This window comes from Acanthopagrus latus, chromosome 14 (assembly GCF_904848185.1).
Source record: "Acanthopagrus latus isolate v.2019 chromosome 14, fAcaLat1.1, whole genome shotgun sequence".
NCBI lineage: Eukaryota > Metazoa > Chordata > Actinopteri > Spariformes > Sparidae > Acanthopagrus > Acanthopagrus latus.
The window spans coordinates 10,461,072-10,488,866 of NC_051052.1; the positions used below are offsets into that span (position 1 = coordinate 10,461,072).

General features: G+C 40.8%; 1 protein-coding gene and 1 long non-coding RNA gene across 6 annotated transcripts in view; one reads left to right on the forward strand and one right to left on the reverse strand.

The window, feature by feature from the left end:
* Positions 1 to 27,795, reverse strand: part of tfec (transcription factor EC) — a 47,606-nt gene that overhangs the window by 12,799 nt on the left and 7,012 nt on the right. For 4 of the 5 annotated variants that reach the window (XM_037121366.1, XM_037121369.1, XM_037121364.1 and 1 more), the window contains exon 2: positions 24,913 to 25,150. In XM_037121366.1, the coding sequence (XP_036977261.1) occupies positions 24,913 to 25,134 (222 nt within the window). In that variant the 5' untranslated portion in view covers positions 25,135 to 25,150. Of the gene's footprint in view, positions 1 to 809; positions 1,091 to 24,912; positions 25,151 to 27,795 lie in introns of those variants that run through there. The other variant, XM_037121368.1, reaches the window with a different exon arrangement.
* The window catches only part of LOC119032326, a 32,963-nt gene that overhangs the window by 3,682 nt on the left and 1,486 nt on the right, over positions 1 to 27,795 (forward strand). The window contains exon 2 of the long non-coding RNA XR_005078852.1: positions 27,652 to 27,763. This is a non-coding gene — a long non-coding RNA (uncharacterized LOC119032326). The remainder of the gene's footprint in view (positions 1 to 27,651; positions 27,764 to 27,795) is intronic.

The window sequence follows — 27,795 nt, forward strand, 5'->3', positions numbered from 1 at the left end:
CCTGCACTATCAGGGTGCACATATAGACCACCAGCAGATAACAAACTTAAGATATCAGACACACACCTAATTCTAAAGTCCAGTTACTTTAACTTTATGAGATGCAATTTACCTCAGAGTTAAAAGGTGTATTTTCTTTGGTCCCACAGAAATGCAGCACTGACAAAGCCCTTGTAGTACAGAAACAAACAGGTGTTTCTCCTAAATGAAAAAAGCTCTTGCCTAACTCAGTTTCAGTCTTGCCCAAGTTCTCCTTTCACTTCAGAAAAATCCAACAACTTATGAAACACCGGGTGATGGTGACACTGACTTAGCTGTACAAATTATGAACAAAGCCTTGGAGGAGGTTCAGATTTCATTTCTGCAAAAAAATGCTGTGTTTTTTACAACATATTGACACAGTCAGAGGAACAGCAGAGTAGCGACACTTAATTATCTAATTTTCCCATCTTGAATGTGGAGAGATAAGATGAAAGTGGAACAAAAAGCCTTCTCAGACATGATTTCTGTATTTTTTTTGCTGAGCCTGCTAACCAGTAAATAGCTGTAACCACACACCCCAGATTGTGAAATGTGAGGGGAGATAAGGCCGGGATAGCAAACTGATCACAAAGTTTGCATTCCGCGGTGGCTATGCAGTTTTTCCGGTCGTAGGTGCACGCCTTTTCGTGCAGCACAATCGATTCCTCTTGCATGCAAACACAAACAAAGTGCAAACATAGTTACACACATTTCTATATCTGATCCCCTCCGTGTCATTCCTGTTTCCTTGGCCTGTACTTGAGGCCCCCCCGCCCGCCCCCCCATACCTGTAGAAGCTGCATCTCTGTCAGGGTGATCACTTTGACCACGCAGCAACGACTCATGGCTCTCAGAGTGGCAGCGTCTCCCGCCACAGGAGCTGCAGATTCTTGGAAGAACGAGAAACTGACAGGGCGACAGCTGTGTGTTGCCGAGACAGGAGAAGAAGAGGAAGAAGAAGAGAGGTGCTGCAGACTCCTTCCTCAGCTTTTGCAGAAATATCGGAAAGGAAGGCATGACACATCAGCCTATTTGGGAGCCGCACAGGCCGTTTCCTCTGTGTGTGTTCGACGTGTGTGTGTGTGTGTGTGTGTTTTTGGCCAAGGAAAGGCCTGACAGAGGCAGAAATACAGATGGCAGTTAGGGAGTTGCAGTGTGTGTGTGTGTGTGTGTGTGTGTGTGTGTGTGTGTGTGTGTGTGTGTGTGTGTGTGTGTGTGTGTGTGTGTGTGTAGGGGTGTAATAAGTTGACAGAATCTGAGTTCCTGCTTGTGGATCACCACACTTTTCCTTCCTGCAGAACATCCAGCCCAGCTCAGCACATTCTCCCAGGTTATCTTCACGACACCCACTTCCCTTGGAAGGCTTTTCAACCATCAAACAGCACACCAACTTGGGGAAACGGACAGAAATGTAATCTCTGCATGTGTGCAAATGTGCACAAAAAAACACACAGATGTGCACTCACACAGCGTTGTTATCATGTTCCAGTCACTGTCAGGCCACAACAGGCCTTCCCAGAATGTCTCTGAGAGAAATCCTAGACACAGCAAAACTGGACGAGGTCAGTGCAGATCCTCCCCACGGTCCCAACCTCTAGGTATTTAAAAAATCAGCTAAATCAGAAGCCAAGAAGTTATTAAGCACAGGAGGGCAAATCCTGTGCAGGTTTATGTCTCTGCTAAAGCAAATGTTCGGACAGCTTCTTTTCCTGTTTTGCTTTGCATGGGGGTTGGGCATTAAATTAACATATATTTCAGCATTGTGATTGGGACAGTACAATGGCATCTATTTTGAGGGAGTGGGGAAATGTGTTGCTCTTTAACACACCACTGTAATGTTGTTTTGCACAGCCACTCTGACAAGCAGAAAAAAACTGCCCTCACCAACGAAGAGAATCAGATCAACTCTGTCTCACATCCCATGCGAGTGTCTTTGTGACCCCGCCACATACTTTAACACACTGATAACTTAGCTGCGTTCAGGGAAGCCGCTGCCACCAATGAATAGTTAGTTCATATACAAGCAACACACTTCTTTTTATATTTGTCACACACGTCACAAATGTCAACAGCCCATTACGGCAGTGACGCCTCCAAGGGATACAACCACTGGCCGTCCCTATTCAAGTCGGCCCCCTCCCCTAGTGAGTTGCATTTACATAATATGGTACTATCTGATATTTAACATGAAGTACTATTTATTTACAGTAAATCAACAATCAAAATAAGATGAAAAAAGAAATTGATCATCCGATGGCATCGTTCATCTGCCCAACCCTATATTGTGCCACGTTCAATTGCCAGAAACAGCAACATTAGAAGCTAACAGTGCTAACAAAGGATGGTGCTTGTTTTTTTAGCTGTATCCCAGAAGAGCAACAGCTTCACGCCCGCAGCTGAATCTGTGATAACTACAAACATTAACTGGAGGTTCTGTATGTTTTGACACGTCAGGACGTAAATAGAGGGTCTTAAATGTAATAAGGCAAATTGAATCACAATAATTTAGTTAGATCAAGCCAGTCTGTGTTGTGTTTTGAAGAGTCATTGTGACACTGTAACGCACAATAAGCTAGTGTCTCCGCCAAGCTGTTAAATTGCAATTTGCCCCACACGTGTCCATGCTGGATGTCTTCTTTAAGAGGAGAATGCCGGTCTTGATGCAGCTCCGTGCAAAAGCGAGCTCTCATTATAACCAAACAGATTAATGGCCTGCACGTTCTCAGTCAGCTGTACGGACGAGCATTATTTATGCTGCTGTGTCGAAGTCATTTTGCTGCTTTTTGAAGGTCAACAAGACACATACTCTTCATGACTGCCGTGTCTTTATGCGAGCGCCTGTGTCTATGAGTCTATTTGTATTCTTACTTGACCATTGCCCATGTGTATATTTGTCTGCTTCTTGTTTATTTGATGTCTGATGTCTGAGCGCAGTCTTTCAGATCCAGCCAAAATTCCTGGCTGGCCATTTTTGGCTCGTCTTGGGGCAAGCCACTCACCTTTGTTAGTCCCCCTGCATGGCATGTTTAAAACATCAGGGACTTCCTGTAAGAGTTGGCCTGCTTCTGAGACAACACTTCAAAGTGCAGCTCCCACATCTGAGGACTGTTTTATCCTGCTAGAAAAGGAATGCATAATGGACACGGCACCACTGCACTTTTAATGATTCTCATATGAATTAAATATTACAGCCATTTTAACTGGATTACACGTGAAACTATGTGTGTGAGTGTGCGCTTGTTACCTTGATGAAATATTGAATTTATGAAAATGCCCTGCCTCCACAGTGGTGTGTGGAAAACATAATTAAAGCTCAAATGACTTCGGCGCCCGAGTTCTGTAAACAAATATGATCTAACATTTGGTGTATACTAAAAAAGGGCACTGTATAGTTTAAGGGTCGAAATTTTCAGAAGAAGAGTAATACAGATTTTTTTTTTTTTTTTTTAAATAAACATTTTCATCCATTTTACTACATATGTGGCGGACCCTGCCAACTTTCTAGCTTCAAACTGTGTTCTGGGAACCTTGTTTTCCTCTGAGAAAAGCTTGTTCATTCAGTTATTTAAAAAAATAAATATTTTGAGTTTGTATTATTACCTCATTTATACAGTAAATATTAAAATTCTGCATTTGAATTTCTTCTCCAAGCCTGCACAGTGCCCCTTTAAAGCCTAACAGAGAACTGAAATCTATTTCCAGCATCGCAACAGACATCTCTCTTCCAGTGGTGATATTCATTACTGCTCTCAAGTGATTGTGGCAGGTAAATCTATAAAGGTAAAGTTCCTTAGCTGCTTGGTGCTTATTACTTTGTACAACTTAGTGGGAAAAGTTCAATTTAAAAAGTAGTACTGGTAGTTTGAGTGATAGTGTCAATGCTCAAGCTAAAAAAAAATAATAATAAATTTAAAAAAATATGTGAGGTACATGAGTACACATTCCTTGAATAACACACCAAAGTATCCTAACAAAGTCTCTCTATCTTGTTACGGACTCATTTACTTAATCGATTTCAGACTCATAACTCATTTACGGGCTAATTTACAAACATTACATTACATTACAGTTTCAGTCAAGTGAAAGGCTTCATAAAGCCGAGGGAGAGGGAGAGAGGGAGGAGGGAGCTGAAGAGGAGGATGCAGTGCAGCCTGTCCTCACCGCCCGGTACAGAGGAGATGTAATTAGTCGAAATGGAATAATATAATTTTTGCCGCTAAATCGGTTAGAGCGCTCTGTGAGCAGTGAAGAAGGAGTTTGTTCATGGGAACACCTGAGGGACTGTAGACCCGATGCGTACTGTTCATGCACAGAAACTTATACGCAACCACTGATAAATGTAAGCTCCTTACATATGTTTCTGAAGTCATACTGTCGGATCAGACTGTGGAACCAGTATGACAGCTGAACCAGTAAGTGTGTTTAGGTGCACCAGCATTGTCACGAATAACTGATACTCAGACGTCTGGTCTGATAATTCACTGGTATGCTACTCTGTAACCCTGGTGAAGGCCTCAATGTTTAATCACAGAAAATAGTGCCATTTAGTAGGACTTTATAGTCGATTACCAGAACTGTTGCTCTTTTGGACATATTCTAACTGTGCAGTGGCTAACCGCTATCTATCCTAACATTAGCTGACACCATGCTAAAAAACTTCACACCTGACATTGGACAGGACCATTGAGCTATCAGAAATGAGGCAAACAGGAAGTTGCCCTGGAGTCATTGGACAAGAGCATACTGCGAATTTAAGACAACGTATGTGAGGATATTACAGTGCTAATCTCTTTGAGTTTGTTCACACAGAACACAACTCAACATCATTGAATTTACAGTTAAGTAACTTTAGGGTAGTACCAGTAGCCTAATGACGCACCAGTTTCAACAAGGAGGTAATGGACTAAACAAAGTGCAGTCCAGATACAACATGTTTACAGTGCTATGGAGGGGTCAACGCTGTGTTTTTCTGTTCCCCCAGGATTTCTGCACATGCTTGTAAGCTGGTGTAGCTCGTGGTTTTTCTTTTAGGCTTTTAAATTGGTGTGCCTAAGAAAGTGTTTAACCAAACACAATCCGAGTTATTCAAAAAATAAATATGTATTGGAACTTGCACTTAATTGATCAACTTTGTACTTTGTAAATTTCATGTCATTTTTTATTGGAATGATTTACTTTAGTATTGCTTTCAGTGTTCTACCCACCATTGGCTGCCGGTCAAATTTGCATGAGTAAGGCAAAACACTTTGTGTTCTTTAGCCTTGTAGTCATTCTTGCCACCTTCTTAAAGAATACTTAATCACGCACCACTGTCTGGTTTGTGCCCTGAATACTTCTGTTGGGAGGGCCTTAAAGTTTGGATTTACAATGATAAAGGGATGCATTCAAGTAAATACAGGAAAATGGGATCTAATCTTTACAGGCAGATCAAAGCCCCAGCTGCAAAGCTGCTGAGCAAGACAGAGTGAAGGATTGTGGGTAAACTGCTGTGTAGTGGTTGTGGTCCTGAAAGGGCCACCTCATCCTTGACCCTCACTGTCCAGTGAGCTAGAACAGGATAGACCAGTGGTGAGCATTGCCTCTCTGAATGATGTCAGAAAGCTGTACTGTAGACAACTTTAATCTCTCACTTTGGCAGACAGTGAAAAGAAGCCCCGGTGGGCTTCGACTATAACTACGAAGATGAAGTCTTATTAAAATTATGCACATGATTGATTGTGAGACAATCCCAGCTCACAAAAGTAAAAGCCTTTCAAGCCTGGGCAACAGCCATTAAGACAAAATGCTCAGTGCACAGAGAAAGACATCCACGTTACACTCACTAAAGAAAACTCATGAACTTTGACTCAATGCACCTTCGCCTTCATAAGAGAGCCCCCTTAAAAAGAATGCATGTCAAATGCAGTCTAAATACACTTACTGTGTTAGTCCGGCTGAAGGATGTCAAGGTTTTTCACACAGAGCTGCTTTACCACAGTAATGCAATTGGTTTCGGAGTCGTACAAGCAGTATATAATATGATGTACTATGGACAGACATTATTAAATCCATAATGAAAATAAAGACGTGCAATACCACTAAGTAGTGATTAAGAAATAGAATGAAAATACCTTGTAAGTCACAAATTGCACTTTCGTGACTGCATCTTGCATGGTTGCGATGCTAACATGTTAATACAATCTGTCCACAGACAGACAGACAGACAGACAGACGAGGCGACTACAAGAACAGCTGCACTAGAGTGGATATGATGGGAACCTGGGAACAGTGAACATAAAACAAATTTCAACCAGGAGTGGAGAGTGGGCAAAGATGGCAAAATATTCAGAATTGCCCCAGCAGTAATTCCTGCTACGAAAGGTGTCTCTTGGACTACATTTTGCCATGACGACACTGTCCCTAACACCAAGAGCAATCAAGGTATTTGCAGCCAAAAACCTCGACTTTACCTGTGTGGAAATCATCATTAAACGAAGGGACGCTTGTATATGACACATGGAGTTTGATGAAAATGCTGCAATATTATTGTAATTCCAGTGATTAAGTCCATAGTGATGTAAACAAGTGCCCAGTGTAGTTAAAAGCCATTAGTACAATCCAGACAATGGTTGCATACAAGAGCCAATGTAAAAGTAATTTCCTAACACAGTTTCTGGAAAAAGGAACCACTGATTGTAAAGTAAACAGGATCTGATGGAATAGTCCAGACTGAGGCTGAGAAGTTACCAGCATGAATGGGCGAGACTCGATAAAGAGATGAATCGGATATATATTGATCCCCTCCCCCTCCCCTAACTTGATTGTGGGAAATTAAATAATGCAAGAGATGTTTAATGAGACCTAAGCAGAAAATTTAATCAAGCTTTGACCTTATGAGAACCAATAGCTCATTGTTTCCTCTGTTCACTGAGGAGGCTGGAGGACTCAAGCTTTAAGGTGAGTTGAACACACTCCACCATGACCGACAGAAAAAGTAATCCTGATAATCTGTATTTAACACACCTGTTGAACTAGATCTGTTCGGGCGAGCACACAGAAACCTGAACAAACAGCAAGGTAACAATTAACGGTCTGGGCGCTCTCGATTAAAGAGATGAAGCGGCTCATAGTGTCAGAAGATATCTAATAATGTAACCCTGTTTGGGAGAAAAGAGATCGCGAACAAAACCAGAAAAAAGCAAAAAAAAAACATTTCTTTAAAACGCGCGGAAGTTTTTCCAAATTTAATTAATTTAGTTCAGAGTAACCTATTAGAGACTGATAAAGTCAGGAAATAGCATTGTAACTCAATCAAAATATTATCCAACATGATGTAACAAGTGAGTGGGTGATTCCGCATTTGTCAATCCTGATGTCTGAGTGTATCATACATAATAGACTAAAGACAGCAGTTACAATATTACAAGCAGTTACGGGTCCAGTTTCTTTAGGCTTAGTTTGTACTGCATGTATAAAATTTGTCATTCAGCAGTCGCCTACTGCTGACAGTTAATATAAGGTTGCCCCTGTGTGTGTGAAACACTCTTTTGTTGTGTTTTACAAAACATGTATAAGTCAAAATAAGTCACTCTGAACAACACCTGAAGGGTTTTAAGTTATTGTTGTTGGAAATATCTTGAGAATTAATTCAGCTGTATCTGCGTTCAGCCAGTATTTCCACCGTTTCCCACAGGACTAGTAGGAAACTTAATGTATTGTACAATAGAGAATAACAGTGCATCAGATGGGAACAGTAGACAATCCAATTATTTGTTTTATCCATTGAAGCTGTTGAAATGAGCCATTGTCATTGCATCAAGGGCCAGCTCTGGGTAGGACAAAGTAATTGTTAATTTGATACTTTTTACAATACGTTGTGGGCTAAGTGGAGTCCACATTTCAACGAAACTACAACATGGCCACTATGTTTAGCTACAACCATTTATATACAAGCTACTTAACCAGTTATCGTTGATTTTTACTAACCACCAACTTTATTAGCCTCCCTTTAGCGAACTACTTCAAATGCGTTTCCATTGTGTTTAGCTATTTATTTAAACCATTTCAATGTTCTGAGCTTTTAAAAAGAAGATAATTTACTTAAGCCAACTTTTTTTTTTTTACTTTTTATCCATTAGGCTACTTGGAGCTAGCTTTTTCATTTAAACAGTGTATTTGTTACTTCTTTCTTTTTAACCAATAATTATTTCCTTTTGGCTAACTACTTAGACTAACTGTTTTGACTACCTTTAGCTAGCTAGGCTGACTGGTATTGATTTAATCGTTTCATCCTTTTAACCAATAATCGTTTACTTTAAGCTAACTGCTGTATTTCAGCTGTTAAACTACTGTCTGCTAATTTCTTAAAACATTTATCCTTTAATGAAAGTATTTATTTTTGCCAATTCACATTAAAGCGCATCCGTTGCATTAAGCTAGTTATTGCAACCTTTTCTGATTACTTATAGCCAACTGTTTCAACCACTTATACATAACTTTTAGATAACTGTTTAGCTAGCTGTTTAGACTTTTGTCTGTAGGCTGGCTGTCCATCACAGCATGTAGCCTTGTGTTCAGTAGTTTCATCTGACTCAATGCAAGGAAGTATTTTATAATCAAATCATATTTTCAGTTTTTCAAATTAATGAAGCCACTGCACTGCTACTCGGCAAATCATGGGAATCACTGCAGTCGATCTCAGAAACTTTGAGTGGGTCTTTATATTTTCGCTTGAGTCAGACAACTAATAAGAACAGTTATTCTTCATAAGATGAATTTCTGGAAACTCTTGAATTGAATGAGTTTTAAAATACCTCAACGCAGCTCGTCTGACCTTTCAAGCCAAACATGGGCATCTAAAAGAGGATCTCACTCCTGCATACATAAAGTGCATTTGTGGGCTAAATTTGCCAGGCACTGTTCAAAAGCTTTTGGTGGAGATATATTGATCTCCCTCCCACCCCTTAACTTGATTTGGGGAAATTAGATAATGCAATAGCTGTTTAATAAGAACTAAGCAGAAAATTAAATCAACTCTGACCCTGCCAGAAATAATAATGTATGGTTTGTGCTTGGGACAAAGAGCTGTTTGTTCGCTCTGTTCGGCTATCTTTGTGCATGTTCGTGCCCCTGCTGTTTGAACGAGTGAGCTTCTGAGACAAAGGGAGGCAGTGCTCCTCTTCCTAGCCATGCATGAGAGGAAGACCTTGAAATAAAAGTGAGGATAGTGAAGGGTCGCATGCAGGTATGATCAGTTTGTATACGGCCTTGCATCCATGTCATGACAACATAGTTCCTATTACTAGCTTGAATCCGTCTCTCCCATGGCAAAATTTACCTTCAAGTGGATGCAGTTTCCTAAATACAAATCGCTGCTCGCAGTCTTTCAGCAAATACTGACAGATCTCTGCTTAAAATCTTCCCAAATTTGTTTGCTATTGGGGCCAATAAATCTCCCTTTTTTTCCTTTTATGGTAATATAATCAAGATGAAATTTCCCAAAATTTATTTTCCGGTTAGTTTATTGGATCATGCAACTCCGCCAGCCATCCTCTGTCATCACTCCAATTGCCAGTCTTGGGTAAATTTGGGTAATTAGCTGTGCCTGAGTTCAATTTAGGTTCTGCTTCATTTAATCAGTGCCAGTTCCAAGTGTGTTACTGAGTTTTCTCTTATCATTTCTAATTCGCTGTTGTAGACTACCATGTGCCTCCTCCGATGCACATGCCAGCCGCTTCTTTTTTGCCAAATAAGATTCTCAAAGCTGAGCAGCTGCATCGGTTCAAATCATAGACTGGACCTATGTAAGCTTTACACATGGTACTCAAATGATTTGAACCCAGAATTGAATGTGCATGTTTGGTTTGAATGGCCAACCATGATAAAGCAACTAAGCATCACCTTCGACGCAAGTGTTTAAATCGTCTAAACCTAACAACATGTGGGATGCCTGTCCTAAACACAGTACCAGTTTGAGTAAGAGTCTGTGTTTCAGTTTAAGTGTTTTAATTTCTCAACCTTATCGATACCTTAAAGGTCCTCTTAATAAGAAAAGATGATTTTTGAGCCTCATTTCCAACTCGTCAAAGACGCTTTGGGGCGACGACCGACCCAACCTACAATCCCATTATGTCCTTTAACCATCAGGTTGTTGCCATCACCACTACCTTAAAAACTAACACCTGACCTCACCATTGTAGTTGCCAAAGCAGGAATGTTAAAAACGCTGGCATTGTGCATGATGAAAAGTTGCTATTAAAGGTAAAACAGGACTTCAAAGAACCCCACAAACTTTCTAATGTTACATTGGTCTCTGGTTTAAAAAACTATGCCACCACCATCTCTTCCGTCGGTGTCATGAAAAATCTACTTAATACGATTGACATTGAGTGTTTAAGATTATGAGGAAAATATGTGGACAATTATAGTTTAATACAGTTATAGGAACATGACATGCCAATTATGCCTCTCGTATAAAGACTTCATTCAGACCTCTATTAATACAAAAATGGCGTCTGATTTATTTGATTAGTTTCCCAAAATAAAGTTCAGTTACCTTGTAGGACATTTCTTAAAATTGCATCTTCTTCCGTCCCCCTAATTGAAAGATCCAGAATCTATGAATGTGCAAATATTTTTTTATTAAGTTAAAAGTTTAACTGCTGGTCAGATGAGGTCTCTTACTTAACTGAAAAGTCCAGCTTGTGAGCATGAACTCAAACTTTGTGCGAAGCTCCCGCACACGATTGGTTTCCAAACTGGCGCTGATGTTAGAGACTCATCTTGCATGCGCGTGTGTTGGAGTTAGATTGAAGGTGAGCACGGAGAGCCTTTCCTCCGTCAGCAGGTGAACGTGGGCGTCAGACTCAGTTTAAACATTTTTAACATTTAAGGGGTCCTTTCACTTAAACATACTCATCTCAGCTCTCGCTTCTTCTTTGTCGCTGCTCGCACTCCTCTGCTCCCACCAGTGTCATTGTTCAAGCATGCGTTGAATTTATTCGACTTATGCGTTGATAATGCATGTGTGAACTGAAACAAATGCCGCTTTACTGTTTTTGTTTTTTTTCACCCAGCCGTCTGTGAAGTTTTTTCACAATGACAGACCTCATCAGTGAACCTAAAAATGACATTGAAAATTTGTTATAATTCTGTTATTAATACTGTGTGTGAATAACATGCTTCAGTGCTTGGAGTTTGGAGGATCGCTGATGGTTATGCATGCAAACAACTTGTAGATACTTTACATTGTACTTTACACGACATTGCAGCTTACCATTGGTTTTTAGATTGATATCTCACCCTCTGAACAGCCATTGGTCTCAGTTTAGTTCTTTGTACATAAAATTCATAGTATCTTTGTGGGGTAATGCAAAAAACCCACCAAACCAAAAAAAAGAACAGTTTATCTTGTTATTTTGTCTCCTGGGTTTGATTTTCTTTTAACTTTTTTTTAACATATTGCACCAAAATCTTGGATCTCAGAGCGTCACTGAACGCACCACCACACAACAATTTTCTGTCTACCATCCTATTACCTGCCATGCAACATTTGGTGAAAAAAAAAGAAAAAAGGTTGTCAGTAAGCGTAAATAGGATTTTTGTACTTCCTGGGCCAAAAAGTGAAAATCCTTTTATCCTTAATGCATTTGGGCCGTTGCAAATTGCGAGTATAGTCAGCAAAGCCTACATTAGCTCCCCTCTTCAGTTTTTTGTGTGCGAGCCAGACCTGTCCAGAGGTCATGAGTGCGTTCTGTGCTTTCGGAAGGACCTAAAGCAACTCCCACTGAAGCTAATGCTCTTGATTTTCCCCCACCGCCTTCTTTTTTCTCTCTCCCTCTGTCTTCGCCTTATCTCACTCCCTCTCTGTGTATCTCTTCATCTATATCAGTCTCTCTCTCCATCTCTGGTTATGTTAATGATCTGATGTGCAGGCAGAGGAGGCACCTGTGCGAGGCTAACGTGAGACGACACCAATCGTTTCATCACAATGGGGAGCCCTGAAGACCAAAAGACTCACTTAAAAGGTGAATTTGAGAGTATTAATTGCTTGACATGGCTCACCCAGGTATGGGAAACCTTTCGTATGGCAATTAAAGGACCAGCAGAGAGACAGAACCGTGTTGTGGTCGGCCAGGGGGGTTGGCTGGAATATTTCAGCTTGTGTAACAAGCGCTGAGGTATTTCTCACAAAATCACGTGTTGGGAGTAGACAAAGTTACGGTTATTGAGTTAGCCACCCCTTCACCCCCAACCCTCGCTCTTTCATGCCGTGTCTGGTTCTGTGTGTGAGCGGGAGTGATTTCACATGACCTGAGGTTTTTTCGCCAGGACCTGCCTTTTTTTTAATCCCAATACCTGGTATCATACAAGGTAGTAGGATAAAAAGGGTTAATAGTAAATACATAACAGACCTTGAGTACATAAATCCTTAAACCCTTCCAGATGCTATCCCAAAGAGCTAATGAGAATGCTGGCTAGAGGTGTGAAAATGTGAAAGGTAAAGACTTAATGACATGTTCAGACTGTAATAGGTGTTACGAGGAACCTCTGTTTAATTATTCGACTTCTTCAGGGGTGATTAAAGGCCAGATCGTCAACATCAGTTTTACCAAATGTGTGATTTAAAAAGTTGAGCTTTTTATCAGTTGTTCAAACACTTTACACTTTAAATTTTGAATTTTAAATGTTGACTTTACATTAAAAAAGAGATTATCAAGGGAAATTGGTTAATTAAATTGAAGTTGGGTATAGCATTCAAAACAATTATGAGGCACTCTTAGAGCTTTTATTTCCATTGTTTTTAACAAGTTTCTAATAAGTAGTTACAAGTGTCTTATCAACCATTAAAAATGATAAGCACTCTATTACTTCTTAACTAGTTACTTGTAAGTGTCTTATAACCAATAATAATGCTTTTATTAACCCAAATATAGCTTTATTAAATGTTATTAATATGCACTCTATGAACTGTTAACAAGTTTCTAATAAGTAGTTTTAAGTGTCATACAAACCAATAATACATTTGTGAATATTCTATTATATAACATATTATAAATGGTAATAAGCCTTATGAGTTCCAGTAAGTTGCTTACTAACTATTAATTAATGCTTGTTTCAAGGACTTTAACATTAAACATTACTTTAAGTTGTAAGGTGTACTAAAAACTTTTAACAATCTAAAATTATTAGTTAACTTTACTTTGAGGAAATCTTGAAGGAATGTGTCAGATTTTACTGTGTATGATAATGTTTAATGTGTTGCTGTAAACTCCACAAATCACATTCGTTCAGTAAAACAGTGCAGTTAGGTTTTAAATAGTGGACACTGTAAAACCTGTAAAACACTCGAAAGAAACAGATTACATCAAAGTAGAGTAATAATTTCAAGCTGTTATAAAGCGCTTAAATTTCTACTTTACTTTGTAACTTTTGGAATCGGTTGACCGACAGTTTTAAAGTCAACTTTAAAATTGATGGTGCACGTCACATACAAAATTAGCTGATTTACAGCCCTTAATCAACCAATTTGGAGATTTTTAACTGAACAAAAAGATCAACATTGTATTAGATAGAGATAATAAAAATTAATAACACCAAAAAATAATTAGCCCCAACCCTACCCCTCCCAAAATAAGTTTATAGAATTATATGATGTTTTAATATTTACATCTTTTAACTGTATTCCATTATTTCCATGTTTAGGATACTATAAAAGATAACAAACGTCTGTAGCCATAAGGAAGGTTGGCGAGTACTGTAATAACTACCGAAATTCCTTGCTCATTACGTCATCAGTTTTTAAATCAAGTAAACTCTGTGCTTAAATTCAAATCAAACAGGGATTTCAGGGAAGAGCTGTTTTGATACCCTTTTGAATTTGATTGACTCGAATGCCCTTTAAATATACTGTAACTCAGCCCCACATTTGACATGGGTGCCTTCCGAATTTTTGAGTCATCATAGTCTGTTTTACAGCTATCTGACACAATGGCGCCCTTTATCTAAAGGACACAAACTCATGACAGGAACATATTGTTTGGAAATTTGATTTGAAGTCCTGAAAATATACTTGGAAGACTGCAGCATTGGATAATGAGTTGATTATTGTATGCCGTGCATTGCACAACCGTCATCTTGTTGTGAAAGCAGCGTAGCAGGAGTAGGTGTGTCGGCTCCACTTACCTGTCCGTACCAGTTATATTCCAGCATCGTGGCGACACTTGTAGCGTTCACAAAAACACCCGCGACAAAAACTGTGTTTCTATGCTCTCGCACGATTAAAAAAAAAATGAAAAAATCTTTAAAATCGCGGCCTGTTGCTCTCCCCTCAACCCAACTATACAACTCTTAGTTTTCCCTAGTGGAATTGATGTCGTCAGGACTTCGGCGGGCCAGGCGAAAGCTAAGCCATCGCACACACACACATTTCGGTACACATGCGCTGGCAAGCCGACACACACTCGCTCACGCACACCCCTGACTCTCCTGTTGAATTTTGGCACTCCCAGGGCTTACGACCTGTTGATAATGAACCTGAACCCATTATTTTGAGTCAATGAATTGAAAGAAATAGGGCAAAGAATGAAAGCCACAGGGCCAATTAACGGCATTCTTTGATGTATTACCCTCGCTCGCCACTCAACCAGACCGCTCTGCGCCTTTTGTCTTTATCCCCTCTGTTATTCATTAATTATTCTGAGCGGGGTCAGAGTTCGTGTGGCTAATTGTGCAGACCGTCTCTCTTTGAGGATGGCAAAAGATTCGCCCAACACTGACACTCCCCCTGACTGTGCCCAGCCACCTTGAATTATGCCAATTATTCCAATTCTTTGATTTTTTTTTTTCACTAAGCTCTGTCTCTTTTTTTTTTCTTTCTCTCCTGACTTTTACTTCAGTCTCCATCACTGGAATCCCTCCCTCTCTCTCTCTCACACACACACACACACACAAACAAATACGTAGTATTTTGGCGAGGATCTCTCAGGACAGTTAAGGTCCTCTAAGGTTAAGCTCCAGCTCACATCAGATCTTTGCAGACTTCAAGCCACTTCCTCGCATGATGATTTACCATTTTCAATCAACTATTCTGCACTTTGATGTGTGTCATTGACCACACGCACATCTATGAGGCTACTGAAAACATTAAAACAGCTTTAACTGGATGTATTTGGGGCAGGGTATTACCTTTTAAAACTTTTTTTAAGCATTGGTATAGGAACAGTGATTTTCATCAGTAGTCACAAAAGGAAAATTTGACATTTTGAGCAATATGTTTATTTGAGATGATTGATACAGCTTTTATGTATACTATATATGCAGCTTGACCAGCCGCCGGTTAGCTCAGTTGTGCTACACTAAAAGCCCCAAAACCACAGGTGGTAGTTTTAATGCTTTGGTTTTTTTGTACAGCTTAAACAAGCAATATTTAAATGTTAATTTGTGCCCCTAGTTGTGCTTTTTTTTACCTTTGGACAAAGGCAGCTGGCTGTTTCCCATGTTTTCTGCCTTTAAGCTGAGCTAGGCCAAGCTAAAGGCAGCTCTCCATAGCTTCATGTTCAGTATCAATCGTCTCATCTCACTCTGGTCAGCACAACAAATAAGAGTCAAGCTATGCCTTTAATAGAGGCACACCAGCTGTTTCCCCTGTTTTCTGTCTCTAAACTATGCTAAGCTAAACTAAGTAAATTATTTGAATATTATTAGATATTTGAAAATCATGGATTATTACAGCCGCTCCGTTTTGCATATCAAGGCAAAGGTAGTAATAGTTAACATTACTTGTTTGTTGATGTGTTGTTGTTGTTCTTTTCTCCTCTATTTGAAACATTGGTCTTCAAACTGAAAGGAGTCCTGTTTTTCAGTTCCCATAACTGCAGAAACAAGTTTGTGCCTCTGGATTTTTCACAGTCTGAGCCAGTTTTAACGGGCCATTGGAAACGCATTACTTAGTTTATGATGAAGATTGTGAGTTGCTGGCTGTTTGGACTTTTTTTTCACAAAATTTATTTTGCTTATCTTTAGTAAGGCAACAGATGCAGGATAAACAATAGACAGCCGTTGTTCTTTAGTATGATGTGATATACATTATTGTTTCAACTTTGCATTCTACTTTTCTGTAGTTCTGGGAACTGGCTGTGCAGACTGCCTCAGAGGAAAATAAATGGTTCGACATTTACCCGAGATTCCACGAAAATACAAAAAACAAAGGCAGTGCCATTCTCCAAGTGATATCAGAAGAAAGGGAGAAATGTAATGAGATTAGGAAACGTCCATGAGGGCAACTCATCTTTAACGTGATTAGGAGAATAGACAACGTATAATGGTTTAATTAGCTGTCGGGCAGTTTAGAGCTCCCTTCATCTGAGCCATGATTGTGGAGAGTGGGAAAATAAGATCAGGTGCTGAAACTAACAGCGCTGTGATAAATCTGAAGCATATAATAATAAAACAATCATTAATCTGTTAACTCGGTGTCATTGCTTTAAGAACCTAAATCACATCTGCTTTATCACTTCCAGTTAGATGTCAACTGCCCCTTCAGTCCCTTTGTTGGGTATTTGTCCCTGAAGGCCATGTAAGTTCATTGAAAACCTATGCTAACCTTTTGTCTCGAAATCCTTTTGGATGTATTTTCTTCAAAGGAAGTCCTATGTTGTACCTTTGGTCATTTGCAGCCTTGAAAGGTTAGGTCCCCAGGCCACGTCTGTGTCACTGACGCCACTGGCTAAACACTCAGTGTCTCAATCTGACCTCCTTAATTTGGTGTGGAAGTGTATGTGTGTGTGTGTGTTTGAAGCGTTGCCTATCACGACTGCTCATCTTGTCTTTCAGCAGGATACAAAGAGGGGAGGGATTTTAACAAAGGGCCCTGATAAGATCATGTAGTGGCCACAGGCCAAAAACAGAGGATTCAATGAGGTGACAAACTTTTTGTAAGGCCTAACCTGGTGTTACTTGCCGTCTTCCAGCTTAAGGATGTTGTGCTGCAGATCATATCTTGATCATATCTTTCTTAACAGGAAGTTTTTTTTATACATGTGCATATCCTAGTATAATTAACAGGGAAGTGATTAACACAGAAAGTGCGCATTTGGCTCTTTTTCGCCATAGAAAGCCAAAGAAAGTTTGATCTATTTGTGCTTCTCTACTGCAGAAACATACCAACTCCCTCTCTACCATTTACAACCAGTTGCAAGCATTGTAAAAACCTATTCCTAAACCACATTCCTCTTTAGACAATTACACATGACCCTGTAATTTGTTTTGTCGAGCAAAATACAGAAAGGTATGATATTTTACTCTTGGAGCTACAAAATCCTCTCTTTCAGTTAGATACACCTGGATACATCACACAGGTTGTTACACATCATAAACGTATAGACACACACACACAAACACACTAGGGGTTCCCGAATACCAATTATGTTGTTCTTGTTCCCCCCTCTGAGCTTATCTAGCCTCCGGGGAGACCTCCAGCCCACTACCTCCCTCTTCCCAGCGGGAAGCCTCTGCTGGTCCCAACACACAGACCCTGCTAACTCACTCCCTGATGCACACTGTCCACTTCCCCAGCCACACACTAACACTACTACTCTCTACACATTGTACCCTTTTTTTTTGCCCCCTTTTGAATCCTATTAGTGCGTGAACTTAGTTTAACTGAAAAAGACTGTCGACTTCACTCAATTAGGCCTAATAGGATTAGGTTGCTGGTATGGGCCTGGAGGTTTAAATAGGACTGGAATTTTGGCAGACACCTGCTCCATCTATTGCATTAATCTTATCAAGGCTATGGACTATGCAGGGGCCCCAGTGACGTCCAGGGTTCAACGGTTGGAGGTTGGATGAATGGCTGTATTCGGTGCATGAGTTTAGCCCTGATGGCATCAGCACCAGAGGAAGTGGCACCCAGTGGTGAAAGAGGGCATCAGTGAACCCAAGGATTGAAAGTACAGTAGGGTTGCTTCAACAGCCACATGCATGTTGTTGACCAAGGCACTACAGTAAACTGACCTTAGTACCAACAGTGATAACTGCAAATGAATAGACAGCTTTTGGATGGTTTCATCTAATTTCATTGTTTTCAGCCCAGACAGTAAGTTGTGGTTGTGACGGATTCCAACAGCCAGTTTAGTTCTGAAAACAGTACAGTAGATTCAGTAACACTCTGATGTAAACAAGTCTCAAAAGTTTGATCCTACCTCTTGTTAATCAGCAAGGAGCAATGGAAAACAAATAGGTAGCTCTCTCCTTTTTTGTTAAAAAAAAGAAAAGAAAAATTAGGCATTTTACATTCATCTGACACTCAGCAGTGGAGATGCATGGCAGAAAACAAGGGAGGAGAGAAGGGTATGACATGCAACAAAGGTCCCAGTGATCAAACCGTGGACTTTGCAGTTATGTGGTATGTGGTGCTACTATCCGTCCAGGTTGGGCATTTCATAAGGCTTCTAAATTTAGTCCAATGTTGCTGTCAAGTTCATTTATTAGTCTAGACAAAATTTATTCAGTCAAGGGGTGTGGTCTAATGTGATTGGTAGTCATGTTGACAACTGTATCTGTGTTGTTTTGTTTTGGGTTTTTTTTTCAGCCATCGTGGCTGCCGAAGGCATTTTCAGCCATTTTTGTGGTGTCATATCCAGCTATTTTTTTCATGGGAAGTCATCATATACCCAATATTGGGTATATACTAATCCAAATTATCTAACCAGGAAGTAGAGAGGGGACATTAATCCTTAAATAAAAGGATTTTCAGGACATGTGTATCTTCAAGGGACAAAAGGAAGCAGTCTAGTAGAGATTTGAGCACACAATGATTTTCAGCATTCAATAGTGCAAACAGACCAACGTTTCAACACTCCTGTATCTTTATCGGAGTCAAAAAGATTGACATTCAGCTGCTTACTGCAGGAAAATTTTCAGAAAGTATACTATACGACAAGATTGTTGAATGAAAGGTGAAGCTGGGTGTTGATTGTAATGCCAGATTCCCATTGCAACTCTGTTTACTTGTTAGAAAATGACTTGAGGTGCGTAACCTGACAAAACAGGCCAGCTGATCTTGTGTAACCAGTTGGATACAACAATCTTAGAATAATGTGTGAAAGCTCTAAAGTTAGAATAATGGGCGGCCCTCTGTGTTCTTCCTGTTTAGCTGAAATGGTGTGAATGCAATGGACGTTTCAATTTTCCGCCAGTTACAGTTATAGACACAGTGTGTGGCATTCAGAATCTTGACAACCAAGTGCAATAAATCCCCATAAAAACTGATGAATGCCTTCAGGGCCATGCTCACAAACCCTGCCACAGGACTAAAACCCCTTCTGGTCGGAAGGTGTAAATGTAAAGGAGATGGGGACAGATAAGAGTGGCAATAGAGAGTAGAGGGCTTGATGAGGCCCATGCTGTAAAGATAATTACTAACAGTCATTGTCTCTTAACGTTTTGAGACAATGGCCTTTTGCTATGTCACTGATCACTTTACTGCTTCAGCTTATACACACGAAACCTAATCACTTGAACACTTATTCCACAGAACTAATTCATAAAATTTCAAGCATCACTATAAGCTTTACAAAAATAGGAAATTAGCTGTCATAGTTAAACGACACATGCAGAGCAATATAGCTTTAGGAAGGGAAAAAAAGCCAAGTAAGAACACTGGATGCACTGATGGCAAAATCAATCAGGGGTGACCCCGAAATCAGCAGAAAACCGAGCAGCAGACCAAAGAGGTCGGTGTTGTAACTGAACTGGCCCATCACTTTGAAAATGATTAGAGATGTTTATGGCATTATGGCATGCAGCATCTTTACTTGTTCACCATAGAGATAGAGAGCATTAGTCAGTGCCACGAAAAGGTTTCTGCGCAAGTAGCTAGATGGAAACTAATACCCTAAAGTGTAGTCAGTCTTCTTCGTTCCTAATCACCATTCTTCCCAGGGGTGTCATACCAAGTCTCATACCAACACCTCACAGTGTCTTCCCCGGAGGTCCCTCCATGTCTCTGGAGCCCCCAACCCCCCCCGACACTCACACACAAACACTGCCCCACCTACAGGGATTACTATATGTTTCATCCAGAAGTGGTCTGTGATTTTATTCAGTGTGTCAGTTATTGAAAGAGTCCGATAGCTTGAACTCTGCTGTTTTAAGAACAATCGGTGTAGGTCAAGGGTGAGCTGGGAGGGTGGTGATGTGTCTGTGTATGTGTGTGTTGTTGGGATGGAGTTACGTCCAGCATGAGACACTAAAGAATCGAACGTGAAACATTTGGAGGGCATTTTTGTCTAATCCTATTAGTGTCTTGGATAACCTTGCCGTAACAGAAGAGGTCAGGGGAAAGACCTCTGTGAAAATCTCTCCAAATGACGGCAATTTCATCATATAATCATATAAAAATTGAAATTGAAATTTATGTCATAGGCTACTTCAAAAGCTGGTTGTAATAGTGTCTGAATTTTATTTGTTGTTTGTTGTTCATTTCCGCCGATCTAAAATCTGATTTCTAAGTCTGTATTAGGCCAGGCTCCATACTTAAATTTGATAATGACAAAAAAACATTTAAGTTAATATGACCATGAGCGTGGTGATCCCATCACTTTTCAGTGACGACAGCTTTATTTGATTTCCTTTTTGAGGCCACGCAATACATTTCCAGCAAACTTCTCTAATTGCTGATTTTTCTGTTTCCTTGCGAAAAGTGGAGTACAAGCTTTTTACCCGAGCTTTTTACACGCTCACAAAACACGGATGTTGACAGTTCTTTGATGGCTCTGTGCTGCAAGGGATTTGTTAGGGATCAGAGTATGATATGTTTAACAAAGAAAACAATGTTTCCTTTACACATTAATGACAGTTTAATGCCAATAATAAAAAAAAAGGCTTCCTCATTCGCTTCTTACTGTAGCTACAGAAAATAACCCAAATATAGCTGTGTGTTTATAGGAGTGAACTGAGGAAAAACAGTGAGACTGTTGTCCCTCTGGTCGCAGAGAAAACACAATTTAAGTCTGAAGTCTCATTTGATTAGGTAATTTCATTTACAGAGTGCTGTGTAAAGCTGACTGTGTATTGTCTGCCTGCACAAAAAATGCCTCCAAACTGTTAACTGCAATGGAATAATTACCTTTTTGACAGATCTAATAAGCAAATATACATCAATCTAATTTCTCACTCTCTGCCCACTTCCAGAGAATCTCACGATGGCTAATTTATGAATGAGGTGTTAATGTTCACCTCATAAGCTGTAAACAGATTGTAGCATAATTTTTACTTTAGCATCAGTACAACATATGTAAGAAAATGTTGAAAGTGTTGTTCAGGGAAAATATGTGCTCATGGAGGAAGAACTGCGCTGAACAAAGCTGATAACATTGCCAGATATCCTTAATTGATTTGTTTGGGAGGAGGGTTTGCCTCTGGACCGATTTGACAAACCGAACTTTGGAACAAACTGAATTTCTCGCTTCTGTTGTTTATTGTTGAGAGCCCTCGTTGCTGAATTCTGGATTTGTTGTATGGAGTGTTATTGAACTTTGCCTAACCCAAACCTGCAAAAAGGCACACAGATCTGAAAATGTAAACGACAGCAATAATCGATAATGCAATAATCTAACAATTGTAGTAAACTAGCAGCAAGTAACAATTGCACAGCTGTCAGTACTGAGAAAAATACTGTCATGACCTTAACATTGAATGTCTAATCAGAGTCAGATTGGGAGAATTGCAGCACCCCTTGGATGTGAACAACACACGAAGATCCTCTATGGACCTTGATTGCATGCAGTTGCTGATGATAGCATGTGTGTTTTCCATTGACATATTTAATGTTTCCAGCACATTGTCCCCTCTGGATCACTACACAGGACTTCAGTCTGTCTCCATCCCTCAGTTCATTCATCCATGCATCCAGTCCAGCGAGCAAACCGCAGTCCAGCCAGCTCAGGCGCTCAGCCAGTCCAGATGGGTGGTCCGCACCAATCACCGCTGCTCTCCCATGCTTTGGCTTGCTAGTGTCCCTGCTGCGTTGACACCCTCCTATTTTTTTCTGTTCCCTCACCCCGTCTCACGCATTCCTTTGATTACATCTCCCCTCTTCCGTTGTACCAATTTTTTGGCCAAGTCTCGGCTCTTTCCCCTTTCCTTCACCTTCCCACCTAAATGTTTGCAATTTTCCTCATTCTTTCTTCACGCCTAACCCCAACATATTTGGTTTCTGTCTTTCTTTTTCCACCTCTGCATTAGCAGCAAGTATAGCTCCACCTTCTCACGTCTGTCCCTGCTTGACATCGGTTAAGGAGGGTAGTATAAACCAAAATATGACCCTCAGGGTTGAGGTGCAAGTCCCCGTTTGTCACCAACATCTGCTCCACTGACATGTTTTTTTTTAAGCAAATCATTGAATATCTGACTGGACTTGTGGAGCTGTAGCTGACCTTGCAGAAGGGCCAGGAAAGGGTTTTCCAGAGCGACTCAGTCATTTGCTTTGTTGTAAGGTTGAATTGAGTGTTTTGGACACACAAAACGAGTTGCCACCACTGCATATGTCTTTGATTAGCACAGTGTGTACAAGCTGGCCAGCTCATTTTTCGCATGGGTTCATTCACCACCTGGCAACACACTGAAGTGTCTGTTTCCACCATGACTCACAGGCTCTGCCATGGATATTAGACAAACAAGCCTTCAGTTGTAGTGTTACTCATAATGTTGTAGCCTATGTGAGAGCAGTTTCGGAACATAGTAGATTTGGATGTGGAACACACTGTTGGTCTAACACGACACCGTTTGTGCAATTTAATATAGTCGACGGAAAATATCTTATACTAAGCAGATTTGAGCCTGCATGGTGTAGAACTGCAATTTTGCTGTGAACCTGGTGAAAAAAACCGACAGAGTAAAACCACCAGGCAGGTTTTCAGTGAGATGTGTGCTCATGAGGAGAGTAGAGAATAAACAAAAATTGTTAGTTAAGGGTCTTATTGACGACATTCAGCCACTAAATGTGGCATTCCATCTCCACCATCGCCACCATTGCGTTCACGCTATAACACAGCTGTTGTTCGAATCTTTTTCATCGCCATCGTCGAATAGCCTGCCCCCCAACGTTGTGAAGGCTACTACATAACTTACTAGCAAATGCTAAGGTTGCTAACCCCTCACTAGCAAACATTAACACTGCTAACGCTAGATAGCAAACAGAGCCCTGAATTTTATATGATGGAACGTACTAGAAGGTGGATAGTTTTGCAAGTTTTGCAATGGACAGCACTTTGGCATGCGGTTTGACGTGCGTTTAGAGTTTTATCATGTGACTTGCTGACAGCTGCTTGAGGTGGGCCACTAACAGCTTTGACCGAAAACGCAATGGTGTGTGGAGTCGTGTGTCAGCCTGTGTGGCTGTGCTCCTAACAAACTGCCGGCGCGTCGGACAGTTTGCGCGAACATAGGAAGATGACTTGCGTGAGACGTTGCTTCTGTGAATTCAGTCCCTGCTGCTGACAGATGTTTTGAATGCTCGCTGTTCAATTCTCAATACCTGAATAGCTAACGGTGTCTAGTCTCCGTTAGCATTATCATTTCTACCAGCTGGGTTTTTTTAATGGGTCACTGTAGACCCTGTCTATTTGATCATATAGCCTTCTCTTTATTTGAGGAAGGAATCCTCCCCCTCCCCCTCACCTGCACCTAACCTGTCTTCCTCAGGTAATGACGGGGGCAGCTCCTGCGCTGAGGCAGTAGTCGACCAGCCAAGCCAACACAAACACCCATACCCACTTGCGCATGCACACAAACACACACATCACAGACCAGAGCAACTTTAGCACATGAAAGGCCCCCTGCAGATGTGAGAAACATAGTGCAACAATGCTTTGAAGTATATTAGTCATCCATCTGATGTAGGGATGTTTTCTGTTCCTCCTCCTCTAATAGTCTGATTCATATCTCCCTTCCGGAAAATTCCCTCCACAAAAGCCCTGAGAGACGGTCGATCTGGGAGTCGTTTCGCTCCTTTCACAACAGCCCCAGTGCATCCCAAACATCCAGAATTCAGCCTCACGTTTGCATCAAAGCAAAGCAGGAAAATAGATCAGATTTTTTTTTCTGAAAATCCGAAATGAGGTCTGCAATCTTCTGCAATCTAAAAAAAAATAATAATAAAAATGCACATATATGCAGGAGCACATGAATGCACAGGGTATGCATACATCCAGTGGCATACAGTAATTGCAGGGGCCAGCTATGGCTCAGTGATCTGTCAGCACATTGTGTGGGGCTCTTAGTTGCCTGGACAATGGTGCTACAATCCCCAGAGAGAGAATTCCAAAGAAATGACCCCTAAAACACAGAGTTCATTCAGATGATTCCCGACGTGTATGAACAACAGCAATATGGTTACAATCAGGCCAGTATGTATCAGCGGCAAATGGTTTATGCGCATACTGTAAGCCGCAAGAAAAGCAAGGTAATATCGATTAAATATCCAGCCAGTAAGCAGAAATATTCACTGTCACAGGCCTGTTATGTTAACCTCTTGTTCAGAGGCCTCTGCAACAATGTGTCATTGATGTTGCTTGCATGCAGATAGCAGAAGGAGGTTCCCCAGAGGAGTCCCGCTGTGTTTACAACCTGGCTTGGTTTTCACATTTATGAAAGCTGATGCATATGCGGGAGCTCAGTGATTACAGTAGATAGTAGCCGTTTGGAAAGCAGGAGAAGTTAGCAAAGCGGCAACACGTACCGACATTTGGAGCAGAGGATCTTGGATGACATTAACATTGCCTAAATAAGCACAGCTCAAAGTACATACTGAAAGACAACACCCGCCCCAACAGCCTGTTCATCTTGCTGCCGTCTGTCGAGCGATACAGTGGTTACCGTATACTGTAGCAAACTGTTGCGTCCACGTACCTGCCATGTGTTTGGGTGCTTGCGCCAGTAAGGGGTTTGCGCTCTGACGTAGGCTCCACCGTAGGGACTCTGAGAGCGTGAATGATGAACGCCGCTGCTGGGCCAAGGGTTGCAGAACTGAGGCCAGCTATGTGGATGCGGTCCAGAGTCATATGAACCCCGTCCCTCATCTCCTTGACGGGTCATCCGCTGGTTGTCTGGGCCGGAGCACGAAGGGAACATTTCAGACAATCAGGAACTGGATTTAAGTAGATAAAAGAGGAAATAATAATTAATCGGTATATTGAATCGTCATATTATCCTTATTAAATAACCGTTTACTCTTGGATTTCTAAGGGAATATCTTGTTCAGGAGGGGGGAAAGAGGAGGCTGGAGGGAGAGGCGCAGGTGGATGCTGTTGCGTCTTGTGTGTACTAGAGAATTTCCACACTTGGATGCATTTATGTTCATCAGTGAACACTGTGTTCCACCAGTTACTTCAGACGGCTCGAGACTAGAGCTGATTGCAACGGTTTGACTGGTTGCTAATCTTGAAAGCGGGACAGTTTCTTATTAAAAACATTAAAGAACGCTTTGCCGATTTTCAGCCCATTAGCACAATTTAGTCACAGCACGGCCTGCAAAGTCCACGCTATCTATGTACGTATGGTCTCCGTCTTCATCTATAGCAGAGTCTTTTGCTTTGGCCTTGAAGTGACATCAACCAGCACCCGAAAGACATGAACCCTTTGTAACTTACTCCTATAAGGAGCCTCAGCGTCTGCCATCAGATTAGAGAACTTTCTGAGAGCAGTATTTCGCATGAAGTTATTTCAGTGTTTGGCAATGATCCATTTTCCAGAGGATTCCCTCAAGTCTCTCTGCAGTATCATGCTGGGGTTTGTGAAAATTAATAAGTGGCTCCTCATTGGATTTGTCTTGAGTTTTTTATCTCTTTGAAATGTCAGTATTTCCATCACGGAGCGAATGGAAGGAAAAATCTGATTATTGCCGTGACCGAAGTAACAACAAGCAGCACGTGCTGAATCAAAGCCTTTCTCACGGAGGCGGTGGCTTTAACCAGAATCAGTTGATGCATGTAAATAATCAAATGAAATTTTATTTGGTAAAAATACTGCTGCAAATATCCATTTCATAAGAACTGTACTATCTTTCATTCATACGGGAGCCCAGAGTGGCACGTGAAGAATTTAGGTTTGTTTCTCCTGGAAAAATAAATAAATCATTGGTTTCTCCCGAGAAATATGTACTCTGGATATTGAGGAGCTTTAAAAGATTGTCCTGCCAAGAGCCGTTTTTCTGACCAGATCTCGGGTCATGAACACAGGAGAGAAAACACTTTGGATCAGACTTTAAAAAAGCAAACGAAAAGTGTCCTCACTAGCTCCTCTTGTGTACATTAATCTGTGAAAAAAGGTTACTTTATTTGGTGCTAATCAACAAAGCAGTTTTCTTCTGACACAAATGTTATTTTTCCTCTGTTTTTGCCACTGAATGTGCAAAAGAGGCTTATGTCTAGAATCAGAAGTAAAAAAATAAAAAATAAAAAATCGAGAGCAGACCAGATACAGTAGTGCAGTACAGATAACATTATAAATTCCATTGCATGCATCACATGCAGTGATTTGCTTCGTGCTTTTTAATTAACTTGAAATTCAGACTTTGTGCTCTCTTTTTTTTTTTTTTTACAACTTTCAAAAGACGTTCCTCGCCTTGAGCATCACCGGCGCGGTGATACAAATTAAAACACACCACTTAATTTCCTTGTTGAGGGCTGAAATAAAGGTGATGGGCCACAGCGAGCTGGGAAGTAGTCGTCAATAGCCGAAGGTCCCAGGGGGGAGCCGAGGGCCCACAAGTATGAAAAGTAAGTAAGTACTTCATATCTAAATTAAAACATTTGAGTGCAAATTAGCTGTCACTGCCACTGGAGTACTAATGGAGAATACATGCAAAATAGGAGTCTCATACATTTTGCTACAATGCAGAACTGATTGAACACAAAGAGAAGGTGTGCGTGTGATTCCACTGTAGTTTCTGCCTCTCCCTTCCATCTCCTTCTCTCTCCTCCTCATGCAGGAAGTTAATTGGCAAGGCACATGTCTGCCTGGCTGTCCAAGCATGGTGCAAACAGTGTTTAATTGCCTCTATTCTGTCACCAACATTGCTGCAATATTTTGCTCGGCGCTGCGTTGCAATGTGTTGATGACGCGGAGCGGGCATGAGAAAACAGGTTTCCTTTTTTTTTTTTTTTTTGTAAAGCGTAGAGAAAGGGTTTTGTCCACCTAGCTGCATTCCTGCAAGAACGCTCATTTGGAACAAGTGGCTCGTCTGTGTGGGTTTGGCCCGGGGCTTTGTCCGTGGTTTGTGAGCTTCTCTGTTAGCCCACGGGCAAGGCATCTTTCTTAAACAGCAATTAGCTGGCTTAACACACGAAGAGTGTTTTATGGGTATGGGAATGCCACTCAACTGGGCTTTTGTCACCGAGTCATGCACGCTCCATTGTTAACCCACATAGTGTGTATTTAGGTGAAATGGTGCAGGTTTAGAGGGAGATGCGTACCTGCAGGGATTATATTTGAATGCTATGCATATATTTTTTCTCGTATTTTTAACATTTTACGAGTTTTTATGTCTGATTGTGTTGACTGAATGTGAATATTGCTTGATACATTTTTTTAGCTACCATTTGTTTTTCCCACATTCAAATAAAGTTCTCTCATTTTCCGGAGATGTAGAGCATCCTGATATAAAACACTTGATCGGAAAAAAGAACACCACCTGAGGAGAGGAGAAAAAACAGATGTATTGTTTGACTGCTGGAAAAAAAAGCCACAAATCAACAATCAGGTACGAACAGTGAACAGCAGATCTTTAATTTG